At 38.4% G+C, this 16827-nt stretch overlaps 1 protein-coding gene across 3 annotated transcripts; it reads right to left on the reverse strand.

Annotated features, from left to right (window-relative positions):
- Positions 1-142: 142 nt before the first annotated feature.
- On the reverse strand, positions 143-16343 carry LOC103138381 (CTD small phosphatase-like protein). Of its 3 annotated transcripts, XM_007552546.2 has the most exons (9): positions 15801-16343; positions 15383-15667; positions 8714-8862; positions 8505-8537; positions 6357-6458; positions 4946-5002; positions 4522-4614; positions 3464-3649; positions 143-2911 (listed from the first exon to the last, which is right to left on the reverse strand). In XM_007552546.2, the coding sequence occupies exons 2-9, from the start codon at positions 15456-15458 to the stop codon at positions 2786-2788; spliced, it is 822 nt and encodes a 273-aa protein (XP_007552608.1). In that variant the 5' UTR covers positions 15459-15667; positions 15801-16343; the 3' UTR covers positions 143-2785. The 3 variants fall into 3 exon arrangements, with proteins under 3 accessions (XP_007552608.1, XP_016527250.1, XP_016527252.1); XM_016671764.1 differs by having other exon boundaries at positions 15383-16343; XM_016671766.1 differs by lacking the exon at positions 8505-8537 and having other exon boundaries at positions 15383-16342.
- Positions 16344-16827: the final 484 nt, after the last annotated feature.

Here is a 16827-nt window from a genome sequence, read left to right on the forward strand (position 1 = left end):
AAGAAAATCTGCTTGGGGTCCCAAAAAGGCTTGGACCGGCCTTGATTTATTCAGTCTGCAGTGCGGTTAAAAGTGTAATAAAAGAAGTGGCAAATACTTTTTCAGAGTATGATTAAAAGAACCCAGACATGAGAAATTTATAGTTTCAATGAAGACTTTATTAAAGAAAAAAAAAAATGCTCAGAATGACAAACACTGCCAAAACTCAAAAGTCAACAAAAACCAGCATGTAAAAAAAAAAAAAAAAAGTGAAGAACCTGATCCAAATAAAAACCACTGTGGTTTAAACTCAAGTGTTTCCGAACTTTGGTGTTAATACAAACTGATCAATGTGATTATAAGTGAAAATGATACATGGTGGAAAAAAAAAGAAAAACTACTGAAACCAACGGACACACAAACTCGACCCCTGATAGGAAGGTCGAGACCTAACGGGTGGCTCTTACCAAAAGGCAAAAGAAAGGGACACAAAAGGTCTGAAAGAGAGAAAAGAACAAACTGAGAAAAAAAAAGATGGATTACATGCCATTTTTTATACCAAATACTGATGAGATGTAGGTAGAAAAATATTACAATGAAACATTTTCAGATAAATAAATCAGTGAGGCGGAGAGTAGAAGCAATGCTTCATATACTTAAAGAAAAAAAGAGAAAAGCATTGCACTGAAACCATAATGACCTGAACACTCACTACAGACAAAACACAGATCAGATGATCAGGTTTTCCCTTTTCCTGAAAGAGCAGCGACCTTGAAAATTGGGGACAAAACAAAACAAAACAGGAACTTGTGAAGTAGTGTACCCATTTCATAAAATACCCATTAATGAATCCCAGCGTCCTCAGAGCCCAAACGGCTTCGGCTGAGACGCACGTGATCTACATGTGCAGCTCGGCTTCAAGACCCCGTAATAAAAACAGCACAGACGCAACAGCAACCTTGTAAAATGTAACATTGGAATCAAGGAAAAAGAATTGCTTTTGTGTCTCCGTAGGCAGTAAGGCGTCAATGCCAAAAGATTTTAGGTTCTTCACAGTTCCCTTTTTTTTTTTTTCTTCTTTCAGTTTCTTTGCCCTGGTAGGTAGTGTTTCATTTCACCCTGGACCAGGACTGAAGATCCCCTCCCCTCACTGTGGCATCCTTTTCTCAGTCTGCCTTGACGAAAGCTGGTAAACATGGCGATGTAGTCGACCTGTTCACTGGAATCACCCGCGCAACATTCAAAACTGTTCCAGCACTTTAAAATCTGATTTAAAAAAAAAAAAAAAAAAAGGTTGTGTTTCATCAAATCGTGTGTCGCAGACAAACCTCCACTGCCGAGATTTGTCAAGTGCTCTTAGAAACAACAAACATACTGGGACAGGAAAGAACAAGAAAACAAGGAAGGAAAAAAAAAAAAAAAGAGGTTATTGCCATGGTAGCTAATGTTGCAGCATTCGGTTTTGCTGGGCTCCTCTCAAACATAGGCACTGAGGTGAAGAAGAGTTTTTTTTTTCCCTCTTTAAAAAGAAAAAGTCTGGGAAGATAAACATCAAACATGGTCTTTGCTGGTTTTTACACCAGGGCTGGATAAGGCCAGGCCACAACCGCACGCAAATCAGGATGAAGGTGTGATTTTTAACAACAAACTTTTCCTAAAGATCCTCGTGTCTGACAAAAAAAAAAAAAGAACATGGCACTTGGACCATTTTGCTGCAATAACCCCCAGACTCTTTCAGAAAAAAAAAAGCACATAAAAGAGCTAGCCATCTGATAAACATGACAGATTATCTCAACACACAAAAAATAAACTATAATGCTATATTTAGTAATGGTCTACTCAAATTCTGGCAAAGATATGAAGCGTGTTGAAACGCATTTCCTCATTTTGGCAAATAATAAAATGCAATATGGGAAATAATGTGAGAGAGAAATGAACGAATGGCACAGTTTTATCTGAGCTTTCAGATCAAATGATCAAAAAAAGAAAAAAAGAAAAACAGCTTGCAGGTGGGGGAGTTGATGTTCTGCAAGCGTTCTAACACAAAAGAACTAGCTCTACAAATAATAAAAGTTGAAAGAAACAAAGTCGCATCTATATAATGGCACAAGCATACAGGAAAAAAAAACTACGAGACAAATACCCAGCGGATGATGATCGAAAAAAAAAAAAAAAGCAAAGTACAACCTTAGATAAAGATGCTTTTGTGTCCACTTTAAAGCAAATTCTGCCATGTAGAAAACAACTCCCCATATAAACGACATTCATACAAGGCACTTCATTCAGTAAGAAAAGAGTCACAGTCCTTTCTACTACCAGAAACTGCCTGCATAGCAACAATATGAGGGCAAAATAGTTTCCAGGCTTTTGTGTGGTACCACAAAAAGTGTCTAAAGATGGAAAGTTGATTTTTCTTTTCTCTTTTTTTTTGTCTTTTGCTTTTGGTTTTAAAAATTAGCACTTTACTGAATAGTAAAAGTCTGCCGATTTGAAAATAAAGACCAGAGTTCGTTCCTCTTAGTATTTTGTCCTCTGCTCTGTCCGCTTTCTGAGAGACACAGTGGTCCTGGGGTAATAAAGGTTTTTAAGTTTGTTTTTCTGATGGCACTCGGAAGGCAGCCAGTCACCAGGAGGAGAGAGAGAGAGAAAGAGAGGGAGGGAGCGAGAGAGAGAGAGAGCGGGTTTCCACAGTGACGCGTTGCCATAGAGTCGTCGTCCAGGGGCCGGAGACAACGACGACGGGCCGGAGAAAGGGACAGAGAGCGACTCACGGAGAGAAGGAGGAAGAGGAGGGCAGCGTGTCCTGCTACCTGCTCCGGAAGTTCTGCAGGACCCCGTAAACCTCGTCTTCTTTGCTGAGTCCCTCGAAAAAAGGCAGCAGGTCCAGGAGTTCTGTGTCATTCATGTCGTCGAACCAGGACTGAACTGGGACCTGGGCGGACAAGGAGCGACGTCAACACTCGGCTTGATTCAAAGGACGCAATCTAGAAACTCTCAGAACTTCACAGAATAGTTGGATTTAGATTACACAGAGGTGGACTACAGTTACGATCAAAATACCTATGAAAAACATTGAATTTTGTAACTGTAGCAAAATGCAAAACATTCAAAAGATAGAAATGATTTCCAAAGGGACTGCAAGGTTTCCCCCAGAAAACTTGCTAAGCCTGGTGCTCGGGGCGCTAGGGCAGGGCCATGTTTTTGAGTTAAAAAATGTTTAAAGTTGACAGGAAATTTGAAAATATCAATTGATCGTTATACATTACTGGAAGACTGGAAGGTTAATACCTAACCACCAACCATAAAGTCTTAAAAACAGGCAATAATAACAACAACAAACTAAAATAAACAATTCTAAGCCTGGTGGGGGCACAAGTAAAGCCTGGTGGCCCGCCAGGCTCATAATACACTGAGGGAATCCCTTGGACTGTTTGGTGTTTTCTGATGTAACCCAAGTAGAAACAGACCACAAACAAGAACTTACAGCATTTTCTGGATGGAAAATATAGGACGCGGGTGAATTGTCGACAATAATAACGTTATTGAGCTCCCGCCCCAGCCGACTGAGGTCTTTGACGTAGTTCCCTCTGTGAAACACGCAGGACTCTCTGAAGAGCCGTGCTCGAAAAACGCCCCACTGGTCCAACAGGTCGGCCACAGGGTCTGCGTACTGTCCAAACACACACAGACACACACACGTCACGATGGCGAACATCAATACACACGTTTTCTTTTTATTTTAATGTGGAGCACAGAGATATGTTTCAAGCCACAGTTCTAAGCAGAACAACTAAATGCAAAACTATTGTTTCAAAAGAAAAGCATGGTATCCTCAATTCATTATTAAGCAAGGAAGATGTCAGCAAACACTACTCTAGCTCACAAAAAGCGCCGTGGTTCCTAGCCTTTTACTCAGCATGTAAAACGGCTCTTAAAGCAATAATTACTACAGATGCACCAATCCGATATTAATATCTGTATCAGGTATGTCTAGAATCTATAAGGACTGATCTATTTAGTTTAATTCTATGCTTTATTTAACATTAATTTTAGAATAACTAATTTCACTTTCTGAACCAGTTGGAAGAAGAAAGTTTGTTGCAGTTTATTTCATTTTCTTTAATATTTACTCTACATTGGCTGTTCTCCTAATTACAATGACTGAACAAATTAAAGTTGTTTTTACATGTTTGACCAACCCTGAAGTACTTGTGTAGTTATCAATTAAATTTGTTATTTAGCATATTTATGTGTCTTTTTTTTCTAAATAAATGCTTTAAGTCAATGCAGCTCAGATATTGTTATCCGTAGTGAAAAAGTGGATCGGTGCATCCCTAATAATTACAGGCATGTTATTTGATTATCTCTTAAGAAAACTTACCGATTTATTATTGGAAAAGATACATAAAAGAAGAAGAAAAAAAAAAGGACGACAACAAATCAAACAATATGAGAAGACCAAAAGAGCACAACAACAAAATGAAGTGTCACTAGTTAGTAGACAGAACAGAGAAATAAAAAAATAAAATAAATCCCCCAAACCTTAGCGAGACTGGCTGTGAAGAGCACACATTCGAACAACTCTCCCATCTTCTGGAGGAACTCGTCCACATGGGGCCTTTTCAGCACGTACACCTGAACCAGAACCAAAGACGTCCCATTAAAAACCAACTCCTTCATTTCCGCCATGTGGTATTTTCATGTAGTTCAGCTACAAACATCAACGTTAGCATAAGTACTTCCTACGTCACCTCGCTCTCCGCCCATTGGCCGACACCCAGTGCAAGTAATCATGAATAGGCCAACCAGGATACACACAGCCTATCCTGGATTACTTGAACTGGATACCAGTCAGTCTCTGCAGGGTCTTCACACAGGAAACAAACAGAAACTCCCCACCAACCCCCCAGCTCTTCTAAGAGTCACTCGTCTGGGTCACAGAAATGTTTTTGGGTGTGTACAATACCTGATGAACGGTACCATCGATCTCCACTGGTACAATAAAATCAGCGTTACTGATGGGCTGCAGACACAAACAGAGCGCATGAGGATCACAGTACCGCAACCGAACAGCAGAGGTCCTGCTTGCAGCAGTTTTGGACAAAACGTCCTAGCAGATGGTTTGACTGATGAGTTGCTCTTCTCTCTTTAACCTGCGTGGTAATTCAGCAGCCCAGACAATGAAGCAGTTATTTTAGGACTAACTAGACAGCGGGAGGAAAACCTGCTGGTAAAACGATGCAAATGGGAGCAGAGTTACTCACAGATAACGCCACAATTATAACAAACACAAAACTAGAGGTGCAGAGCCTGACACGGCTTTACCCTCAAACCAAACAGAATGCATGGTTTCTGCAGGTGTTTTAAGACGTTTTAAAGACTATTATGAGATTTAAGACCTGTATCATGACAGAAATTTACAAAAGAAAATGAAATATTTTGAGCAGCTTTTTTTTTGCACAAAATCCACATATCACATTGATTAGCAACAGAAGTGAGTGAGTGGCGAAGACGACCGTCGTCCAGTCAACTGGCGATAAATTTACATTCCCACATTACAGAATCAAAAAAAGAAAAACCAGATAGCTAGTTAGCGGGAGCTTCAACTGTCTAATGTCACAGAACAAAATGAAGATGTGAGAATGAGATCCCAAAATGTTTGGTTGACAGAAAAGTTCTGCGAAAAAATAAACTACACAGAACATACGAGATTAAAGAGTCCTGACATGACAAGACTTAAAACCTGTGATTAACATATTTAAGGTCAATGTTTATTTGTATGATGAATTTAGAATTTTTTTTTAAGGACGTGGACACCCTGGAATAAACAAAACTTTAATTTGCAGTTCATTTTTGCCAGACCTTTGATTAATGGCACAAAGGAAGATCACCGATTTTGACCTGCCAATTCCGAATTTGTCCAATACCAATTTCTCTTTTCCTTTTTTTTAGTTAGTTGCTATATATAGCAACTAAGTATCCAAGTTAGCAACAGTAGGGTGACCATTTCACTTCATGCAAATAAAGTTTTCCATTGCAGTTTTGCAAAACAAACCAATATTGATATTACAAAAAATACCTCATCCCAGCACCAAAATTTTATTTTATTGAGAAATGTAAAATTATCAGAAATTGGTGCTTCCATTAAGCAAATTTAGTTTCGAAATTGAACAATTATATGAAAACGCAGCTAGTAGCTGATTATCAGACCTTTGTGGAGGAAGGTAAAATTGGCAATCACCAATCCCCCAAAATTAAAAGAAATTATGGCAATTTATTGGTGCATCCGTACTTAAAACAAATACTGCTGAAGAGAAAGAACAGACATTTACAGGTGACAAATGAACAGAGCAACAACAACTTCAGTCCCCTCTTACCTTAAATGAGCTGTGCACGAGGGTTTCATCCAAGTCTATCACCACACACTTTCTACCATAGTCAGATATTTTCATCTCTGGTAGGAGGTATTTGGCTGGCGGCTGCAGAGAGGAAGAAGCAGATGATGTCAGATCTACAGAGAGAAACTTGGCATTAAGTTTGGCATCCTGCAGGAGAAGCTCCCAAACATATTGTGTTAGGAAACCGAGTTAAGCCAATTCCAGAATTATGCATGAAACTGGGTCAAAGCTTTAAAACGACAAACACGTCAATGCCTCGTTAGTGGGAATTTTCCTGCTACTCCCAAACACTCCAGCACATCCGAAGTATTGTTGTAAATTTGAAAGGAAGATCATCTTTAATTTAGTTTGTCTCCGTTGGCGGGTTTGGAAAGCATAAACTGAGCTCCGACGTGTTGGATAAGGTGTTGCTGTGCACTAAAAGTAGCAGATCCAACAGCCACACAAACGTTACATCACATCTTCTAGTATTGGCCGTGCTTCAACTCTAGTAGCAGGAAATCGTCTCCCACTTTACAAATCATTAGCGAGATCCAAGCTAGGCTGGATTACATTTGTTTGGAAGAGCAGAACTAAAATATCAATGAAGAGACGACAGGTTGTTAGTTGTTAATTTGACACTTTTGTGTGTTTTTCCCATTATAAGAGGTTGTGGGGGGTTATACGTTTTTCAGGAGATGCTAGTAAACCCAACCTACACATGAAATGTGCCTCCGTGTTGTAACAGTGTCGTACGAGAGTAGCAGAGCCTCGCTGATGAGTAATCTGATTTAGCCGGTCACAGGTAAGCAGATCAGAGCTTTGACTAAAGGGATCAATTAGTTTTGCCCCAAGTGAGCTCACAAGCCAATGAATGAAGTGTTTGAGTAATTTTTTTACTTAATTTATTAGTAGCATGACAAGGCAGCTCATAAAAATGGACGTTTCTGAACAGTTGTGTTAACTTATTAGTAGACCAAGTGTTATTCATGCAGGTCAAGTGTCTTGCAAAAAGAACTCGTATTTCAATACTACTACAATTCATATAATTTAACAGGATTTTATAAGACAGGCCAACAAACTAGTGCAGAATTGTGACGTGAAACAAAAATAAAACATGCTTTACATTTCTGACCACACTCTCAATGACGTAGCATGCATTTGCATTAAATTTTCATGACTGTTTATAATTTTTCTTTCACTTCACAATTATGCACTACTTTGTGTTCAACTATTGCAATAAATCTGAGGTAGTAAATTTTTTTTTTTTTTAAAGTTTGAACATTTAAAGTAGGGCTGAAACGAATAATCAACTAATTGCGATTTATCGTAATTGAAATAATGGTCGGCTAATTTAGCAATTGATTAATCTTTAAATGGAGCATACAGTCATAAGGCGGCCAACTGGTGGAAGAGCAGCAGCAATTAAACCAATACTACAAAATATATTTAGCATTAAATATAAAAAATGATCTGTGATTATATTCCAGTGAAGACTCAAGTAGTTTTAGCTTCACTCAGCTCAAATTCGGTAAAAGGAAAAAAAAAATCCTAATAACCACTTTTTGCTATCCAATTATTGATCTGTTTACAAATAAAAATTGTCAACATTACACTGTATTGATGTCAAGTCAGGCAGAAAAGGCTGAGCTTTTCACACGCTGATTTAGCTGCAGATGCATCCTCTGTTACAAGTGATCAAACGATCACTAAAGAAATTATACGTTTTAGCATTATAAGCAACAACATGTTTATTTTCCTTTTTGTTATTTACATTTTAATGTACTTATCGTATAAAAAGGACCAGGTGGCTAAATTAAAAAAAGAAAAGCGAAATAAGCAGAATGTGCTCATTTGCTTATCCAATTAATTGCCTAATTGATTAATCGTCAAAATAATCAATATAATTATCATTAGTTACAGCCCTAATTTAAAAAGGGACATGAACGTATTTGCAAGTCCTCAACGGTTTTGTGTAATAGGTGCATCCATCACACACCTTCCACACATCCTGTGATGTAATCAGCTGAAAATAAAGTGAAGCAAACGAAGCAGATTTAAAGCTCTGTGAGGAGCCCACACAGAGAGGCTGCACCAGCCCACCGGCCTGCATGCAAGGAAGGAAAATAAAATATGCATGATACATACACTAGGGACAGGGATGACCTCAACCTGGTCACACTACAACACAAGAGAAAATAACACACAAACAAAATCCAGGGTAAGGATTAGAAGAACACACACAAACACAACAGATAAAAGGTCACAGAATCAAACACTAACAAAGACGCTATTCACAAAAGATGAAGCAGTCCTGCAGAGTAAGATCTGTCCGACGCAGCCTGGGTCTGTCCTACCTTGGGAGGCGATCCGTTCTCCTCAACAGGTGGAGGCAGAGTGCTGTTGGTGCCTGGTGGCTCCGCATTGTAGTTGCGAAAGCAACAAAAGAGTGTGCAGAATATGCTGCGGTTCCTCTGCTTCTTCAGGCTGCTGTTCGACTGGGATGCTGTCGGAAAAGAACAGGCGCAGGAGAGGAGGGTGAACGTGTAGAAACGCTAACAGATAAGTTGATCACAGATAGGCAGCAGGCGGGAAATTACAGATCTGCCCGTCAGGACTTTCCTAAACAATACCGATTTTCAGTTTAAATTATCCGAGAGCCGACTGGCCCGTTGCGATTGAAAGAGGTCGAAGGTCCTGCACGCGCCTTGATACAGAGAGTGACTTCAAACTGAAAAGGACTTGCACGGTTTTCACCAAACATATCCCTAAACGGAGATAAAATGATTAATCAAATTAATCGTGATGAATGGATTATTGAAATAATGGTCGACTGATTTAATAATTAATTGATTAACTGGAAAGAATCTTTTAGTGCATTTCTAATATTTTATGAAAAATGGATGAAGTGGTCAAATGAAAAATCTGCAAAATGTGCCCAAAATGTTTTTATCCGATTGATCGTCAGAAAAATCGATTACTAGAACAATCCTTACCTGCAGCCCTGTCCCTAATATTCATGTACTTTTTATTAAACTCAAAACAAAACGCATCAAACTACATGCGGCTGGTTGATGCATTTATATTATATTTAATAAACAAGACAAAAAAAAGAGAAAAAACTGATTTTTCAGTATTTGACCTGCAGATCACAAACCATAGACAATTAAGAAAAAAATTATTTTTAATTAAAACAAAAAAAGGTCCTCAAATTGGGGCATCTCTACTAAAAAGTATTTAGATTTAATAATTCCTGTCAAAGTACAGACTGATGACATAACTGGTTTGTTCAACAGCACTGAGGCCATTGAACAAACTAAACAATAGCCTGAACGGTGCGACCACAGTGCAGTCGGGTTGATTTTGGAGACGACCTCTGGAAGAACAACTGATCAGAAAATAACTCTGCTGGCTGGATGACCTCATCACTCAAATGCTGTGACAGTTCAGAGCGCGCTCTACTCCAATTGCAAATCGCCTCTCATTCCTGAACTACGAAGCATGGACTAAATCAGACGCCGAGTCTTTATTAATAGGGACGACTCAGAAGCTGCACAATCCTCCTAACCCAACCCCCCAGAAGTGGCGTCCATTGCCCGATTGGACAAGATCCTTCTTTTTTTCTTTTTTAAATTCACGATAGTTTCCCCTCCTGTTTGAGCTGGCAGGTGAGTGACGGAAGCAGCCTGAACATGCAGAGAGGAAGAGGGAGGAGGAGGAGGAAGAGGGAGGCTCTCAGACCCCACAGAGCCTATACATGGCTGCATTCCTCTCCAGCCATTAACCCCATCCCTCCCCCCAGCAGAATGCAGCCAGAGGCCAGCGCACAGTGAAAATCTTTACGTCAAATCTTTCGGCATCTTAATATTGCGACACTTTGGATTCCTGACCTTAAACGAATACAACAGGAAGCGCATCAGTCCCAAAAGAAGAAGGGTTTCATTCTGGTAACCATAATGTTCCCTGAGGTGATTTTTCACAGCTGTGTTTGGGGGAATAAAATACTCCTGCAGATTACGGCAGCATGTCAGAGTTACTTGTAATGCCGTCTGCTCTGTCGTTTCCTACAGCTTTGACCCACGTTAATTACAGCCTTTTGAGCAAAGACATGCTGGGTATTTAGGCCATCTGATCAGTGACTTAAGTTCCTTCACTAAAACAGAAAGATGGACTCAACAAGGATGCAAAGTGCTGTGAAAAACTGTTGCTCTCCTACAGATTTATGTCCCCCCACCCCTTTCCTTTTATTGCCTCACTTCAAAACCTAACATTTTATTTTCTGAAGTGACTTTCAGATGATGATTTTAAAAATAAATAAAGAGCAGAAGCAGGTTATCCAATCATACCTGGACTTTGGAGAAAGTAATAAAACCATTTGTTAAGTCATAAATTGTTAATTATTGTATTAATCAAATATTCTCATGATTAATTGGATTTTAAAAAATTGTGCAATCTGAACTGGGTGAAGCTTAAACTATCCCACTGGGGAAGTGTCTTTACTTTGAGAAAAATAAAGAAAAAGTAAAGACATCCTTGGAGTAGTAGCAGTTAGCAAGGCAGTCAGACGTTCAACAAATTTACAGATACTTTTTCATCTTACAAATAAAATGCAGTTTTTTTTTTTTACAGATTTCGTTCAATTACTGCTCTGACTGTTCTTTCAGAAAAATTGACATTTTTAGAGTATGTATACTCCAGTTAACGATTAATTGATTACTAAACTAGTTAATGATTAATTGTTTCAGCCCTACATAAATTAACTTAGTCACATTTTTTGTTGCCACACGAGTCAAACTCAGGCCTGAATACCACACAGTGTGCAAAAATCTAATTTTTTAAGCAATACAATGTTTAAAAAAAAAGCAACACAAAGAAGATTAAATTTTTACAATCTGAAGAGACATTTTGCCTCGAGGACAGTCAAATAAAACTCATTTAGTCATAGATGACACATGACTGTGAAGAGAAAAAATTAAAAATTGTCATTATTAAAGATACAGTGTTTAAGTTCTATTTTTAGGATTTAAAATAAAGAAACAAAGGAAGAGATTTTTTTTAAAGCTCAGATTCCAACCTAATAATAAAACAGACAAAAACTACTGGTATTTTTTTTGTCATCCATTGTGGAAATTCAGTGCAAATATTGAAAGAAAAACAACTGAAAAACAGTTAAAATCCTCCATTTATTATCTGTATTTAACAAGATTGGCTAAAAATTAGGAACCAAAGTTATTGACAGGCAGTGGAAGGTCCAAAGAGCCACTTTGACAGACGCCTCTTCTAAACTGATCTAAACAAACCTTTCCTTTTTCTTTTCCAAACAGAGGTGATGTGAAGCTCTTATTGGTGATCGTTGGCTATAGTAGAAAGATGTCACATCACTATGATCTTTTTGAAAAAGTAAACACATCCTTGGGGCAGTAGAAGCTAGGAAGGTAGTCAGATGTAAACTGCGTTAATCCGCCTCGTCAGCCTGGATCATTTCTAAACCACAAGACCTGTGAGGTTCAGGAGCGGAGCGTCGTCGATGCTGTTGCACAACAGGAAGTCTGACACAAAGCTTATCAGATCGCTGCTCTGCTATCTGATGACCTGATGCAACCAGCAGGTTCAACCAACGTAACTTCACACAGATGAACAAAATAGTCCCAAATTTAAGAGTTTGTTAGGAATTACAGACTGAAAGCACATTGCTAACTTTCAACTTTACTGATATGAAGAATTATAGTGTGACTGAAAATATTCATTTTCTGACAAACATCAGTACCAGGATGTATTTGCTTATTAAGCTTACAGTGATACTACACATTTCTAAAAAGGGTGAAGGAAATATTACTGATAACTTCCAGAATCTAATGTAAAATGAAGTCAAGTTTAGCGTTTATGATATTTAAATTGGTTTTATAGTCTGGAACAGTGAAAGATAAAACCTGAAGTAGAATAAACTTTTGGAAAGACAAGGTAATCAAACAGCCTGGGATTTCTTTTAAACTAAAAATACAATCATCAGCATAAAAGGTTTGTATTTATCCAACTGGACTTTGTCTCTGCAAAGTAAAACCAGACCAGTGAGGCAGCTGTCGCCTTCCAGTGAATCACCAGTACAGTATTCATTCACCCAAAGCCCATCAGAACCAGACAGCATAACTGGATCACAATGCAAGTGTATGATTCATCATTTTTTTAACAGGAAGATAAGTCCTAAACAACGCTAAACAAACAAACAAAGACAATGTTGCAGTGACTTTGTTCTTATTGTTAGGAGCCATCAGACCCCTACTCACTAAAGTTGGGCGATATGAATGTATAATTTTAATCACCATATTTTGCAGTATTTATTGTGATAAATGGTGACAGTAAAAAGGCTTTTACAACTTCTTCACTGTCTTTTTCCAGGCAACTAACTTTATGGCTTTTCATCTCACTGCTGTCAAAAAATACACATGGACACGGACTTTAAGTCCGTGTCCATGTCCAACCAGAGCCAGGTATTGTGTAGTTGGTGCTTTTAATCAGTTTTCAGTTAAATTAATTCAGTCCAACTCTATAACAGTCACAAAATATCACCAAAATCACTCTGTCCCTCTAAAATCTTTCAGAAATCGCAAAAGTGTATTGAATTGTATTGTTTGCTGAATATCGAAATACATATTGTATCATGAGATTATTGTATCACTACAGCCCTTTTATATATATATATATATATATATAAAGAACAGATAATGACACCTGATTAAACCAAAATACCTGGATGATCTTTAGCTGGTCAATAAACTTTAAACCACATTTCTTTAGAGCAGACTTTCAGTAACAGATTATAGAAAAAATAAAACAAATTGATAAATATATGGGCAGTACAAAACTACATGTTTAGAAAACAAACAGTGATCAGATTTACTAGTTATTCCTAAAAGAATATTTTTACCAAGATTTTTTTTTTCTCTTCGGTTTGATCCAACAGCAAGAAGTTAGAAAACATTATTTAAAATTGTCAGCAAGCAAAACAACTTTTGCAAAAGTTATACATTTAACTGCTTAGCACCTTGAGAAGAAAACAAAAACTTTCAAAAATATTTTATGTTTATTGTTGAATAAACTTTAAAGTTTAATAGAATTTCCTTGGAAAATATCAAAATCTCATAATATTGTTTTTGAAATCGCTACTTAATATATTAGTAAAATAACTGCATCTGAAACTGAACAGTAACCTCAAGCTGGAAGGCTGTTTATCGCTGCATTATAAAGTGAGATACAGTGGTATTGTCTAAGGCTAAGCTAAATCCCACCTGCAATGTTAATCTCCTTAAAGTCCCACATACCTCCCATCATCATCTCTGATGATGCCCACACAAGTCTCGGTCACAGAGACTCCATCTCAGTTACCGCACCATGTATCTGCACCCTGTGAGGGAAATGCGCTGTTGTGCTCCAAATAACTTCAGTTCTCACATTACTAACGATCTGATAAGCAACAAAGTAACACGAGCGGCTGACCCGCACCTCACAAACCTGGTCGGAGAAGAGTACGTATATCAAGAGCATCACTCAGGATCATTGTTGTGCGGCACGGACTAAAAATAATACATTTTCTTTGCATAAAGTATGAAAGGGCCAAGTTAGATGGCTGTACAGTTCACTGGATGATGGGATAGTTCTGACAAAATTACTGGCAATAAGACTTCTTAGGGCACAAGAGTAAATTTGAAGATTGTTGCATGTCAGGATATAATTAAGAGTCTTGCTTTATGGACGAAAAGCCAATGAAATTCAACTTAAGAGTTCATACAAAGTTTCTATATTTATCCAGACTCAAATCTTCTCATTTTAAGTCAGTTTTTGTAGGCCGGTCACCATTTTCCACTAGTATACACATTAAATAAATATTTAGCAAGAGCTTGGATTTCTGTTTTCTCCATCCTCAGAAAAAGTATTAAAGGTGTTCAAAGTTGTATGACAAGGATTTGTAAAAACTGAGGGTTTGTGACTTTAAATGAAGCAATTACCCTCCCATTTAAAGGCTAATTGGGAGGGTAATTACCTTCCTAATTGCACAATTAATTGAGCTATTAATTGAGATTCTCCTATGGTTGCAAAATATTGACATTTTATTGAGTTTTGCAAAACGTCCTAATGTCTTTTCTTTCTTCTCGTCATTCTTGGTCTTTAGCATTTCATTTATTGATCGGAAAGGCCAGCCGAACTTAGTTGACTGTTTTCCTAAGGGCTGCAACACAGTTTGTAATCCAAGAAAAAAAAGAATTTAATAAACAATTCGCCATCCTGTCTCCTTTATCAAACTCAATTCACAAAGGTGCTACAAAGCAGGTGCTGCCGGGTGACATTCATGTAAATTGAAATTGTTTCTAAGTTTCAATCTATTAAAGCTAGCAACAACAACAACAACAAAAAACAAATATGAAAATAAGAAAAGCAGATTTTTCTGTATTTGATGTTAAAATCACAGACGGGTAAAAATCGGCCAATTCCGACCTCTCGCTGATTGATTGGTGCATCTCTAATTTCAGGCACCATGCTAAAAACAAACTCCAGGCTTATCGTCACCAGGACGCAGCGCCAGCTGACTCTACTGTAGTAACTTCCAAGAATCACCGTCCCTCATTTACATTACAGATCCGCTCAGATAATGTCGTCCAATTTTAAAAAGTAGCCCGATGCACTTAGATAAACTGCTTATTAATCTATCACTGCTACATAGCTCGTGTTGTATTACACCGCGAAAGCGCAGTATTCAGTTTAACGCGGACCGCTACTCAAATTTTGACAAACTTTTAAAGTACAAAAAGCACACCTGAGCGCTCATATTACCCAAGCAAACACTCAAAAGTAACGCTAAGCTAACTTCCTCAAGGGTGGCTAACTTAACCTGTTGAAAACATTACAAGAATTGCAGTGCAGCCGTTTTGATAGGACTGTCAGAGGTCGGTGACTCCAGAACAACAACCAGCAAGCGCAAATAAAAGTAGTTAGCCACCTAGCAATACTACCCTTAGACGAGTTCTCCTTACCTTTTTCTTGGTTAAAAGAGATTATTTCCTCCTCCTTCGGGTTGGAAACTTGAGTTATTATGGACATGTGGTCCATTGAGGCGGGTGTTTATTCTTGGTTCGTTTTGCAACAATGTTATTCGTCGTAACGCGCTTGCTTCGTCTGCTAGCTCCACTAAGCTAGCAGTTGACGCCGAGGGCGAGCAGCTTGGCCACAAAGCCAGGAAACCGTCTGAGGCGAAGCGTTGTGGCAGCGGTGGGAGCCAGCCAGCTAGCACGGTGCTGTTTGGAGGCTGTCATCTATGGCTTTCCGAAAAAAAAAAAAAAAAAAAAAAAAAAACATATATATATATATTGTTTCGAGCTAGTGCTTATAAGCAGCTTCGGCAATGTCTCTGTCTAAAAAAAAGAAGAAGAAAAAGGAAAACTAAAAACCGACCTTAAACTACAAACTAAGTAAAGTCGGGAAGCAGCTTTGGGGTTAGCCAGTTAGCTCCGAATATCCAATGCGAGGCCGTCCGTGTCTGGAACAGCGCTGAAAACACTCCGAAGCTCCTTCTGCCCGTCCAAAAAAACAAGCATGAATTACTCACAAGTGGCTCGGCGTCTTAAAAGGGAGACATGCACTTTTTAAGCAGCGTTTCACATCTGGTGGCCCGACATTCCCTGTGCAACATGGAGGCTTTATGTATTTTGAGTTCCATCTGAAGCGGGGGCGTTCGAGTGGGAGGGGGCGGTTTGTTTCTGTGATGGATTCTCTCCAGCAGGCAGGCGGGCGGGCGGCTCAAACTCGCCGCACTACGTTGCTCAAACCGTGCAGCTGACTGGACGATGCTTTCCCCTCCTGGACTGTAAAACGCAACAAATTACGAAATGCGAATGACACGCATTTAATAAAATAAACTCAAATACTTTAACTGCAAAAACTAAAAACACGATGCAGACAGTGCGTGTTGTAGCAAATCCAACATTACACATTGAGCATCTAGTTTAGTTATGTTCCGTAACGTTTGGTGCGTGTTTTGTCAACGTTTAAGGACTTCTGGAAAACCTGGAGCGCCATCTAGTGTTTAAATCAGTGAAATGCATTTATGATGTTTTTGTAGGCTACTAAAACACTTGCTAGGTTTTGCAGCAGAACTCAAATTTAACTTTTTACTGTTTTGTCATTCAAAAATCACAAACCTTGATGTGTTTGAGGACAGTACAGGACCATCAGCATCATGGAAACCAAGTAACATGGGGAAAGAGTCGATAATAGTTAATAAAGCCCAAGACATAGTTGTTCATTTAAACTGATAAGCCAGAGAAGAAGACAATTAATCAGAAAATACCCTTGAAATTCACATCTTAAATAATCTAATTAAATTTCTGTCTTTTGATTTTGATCCATTTTTTTTCCATTTACATATAGTAGGTGTACTGGTTCCCAAATGTATATTTATTACTTAGATCCCATAAATAAA

The sequence above is a fragment of the Poecilia formosa genome, unplaced genomic scaffold (assembly GCF_000485575.1).
Source record: "Poecilia formosa unplaced genomic scaffold, Poecilia_formosa-5.1.2 Scaffold49, whole genome shotgun sequence".
In the NCBI taxonomy this organism is placed as follows: domain Eukaryota; kingdom Metazoa; phylum Chordata; class Actinopteri; order Cyprinodontiformes; family Poeciliidae; genus Poecilia; species Poecilia formosa.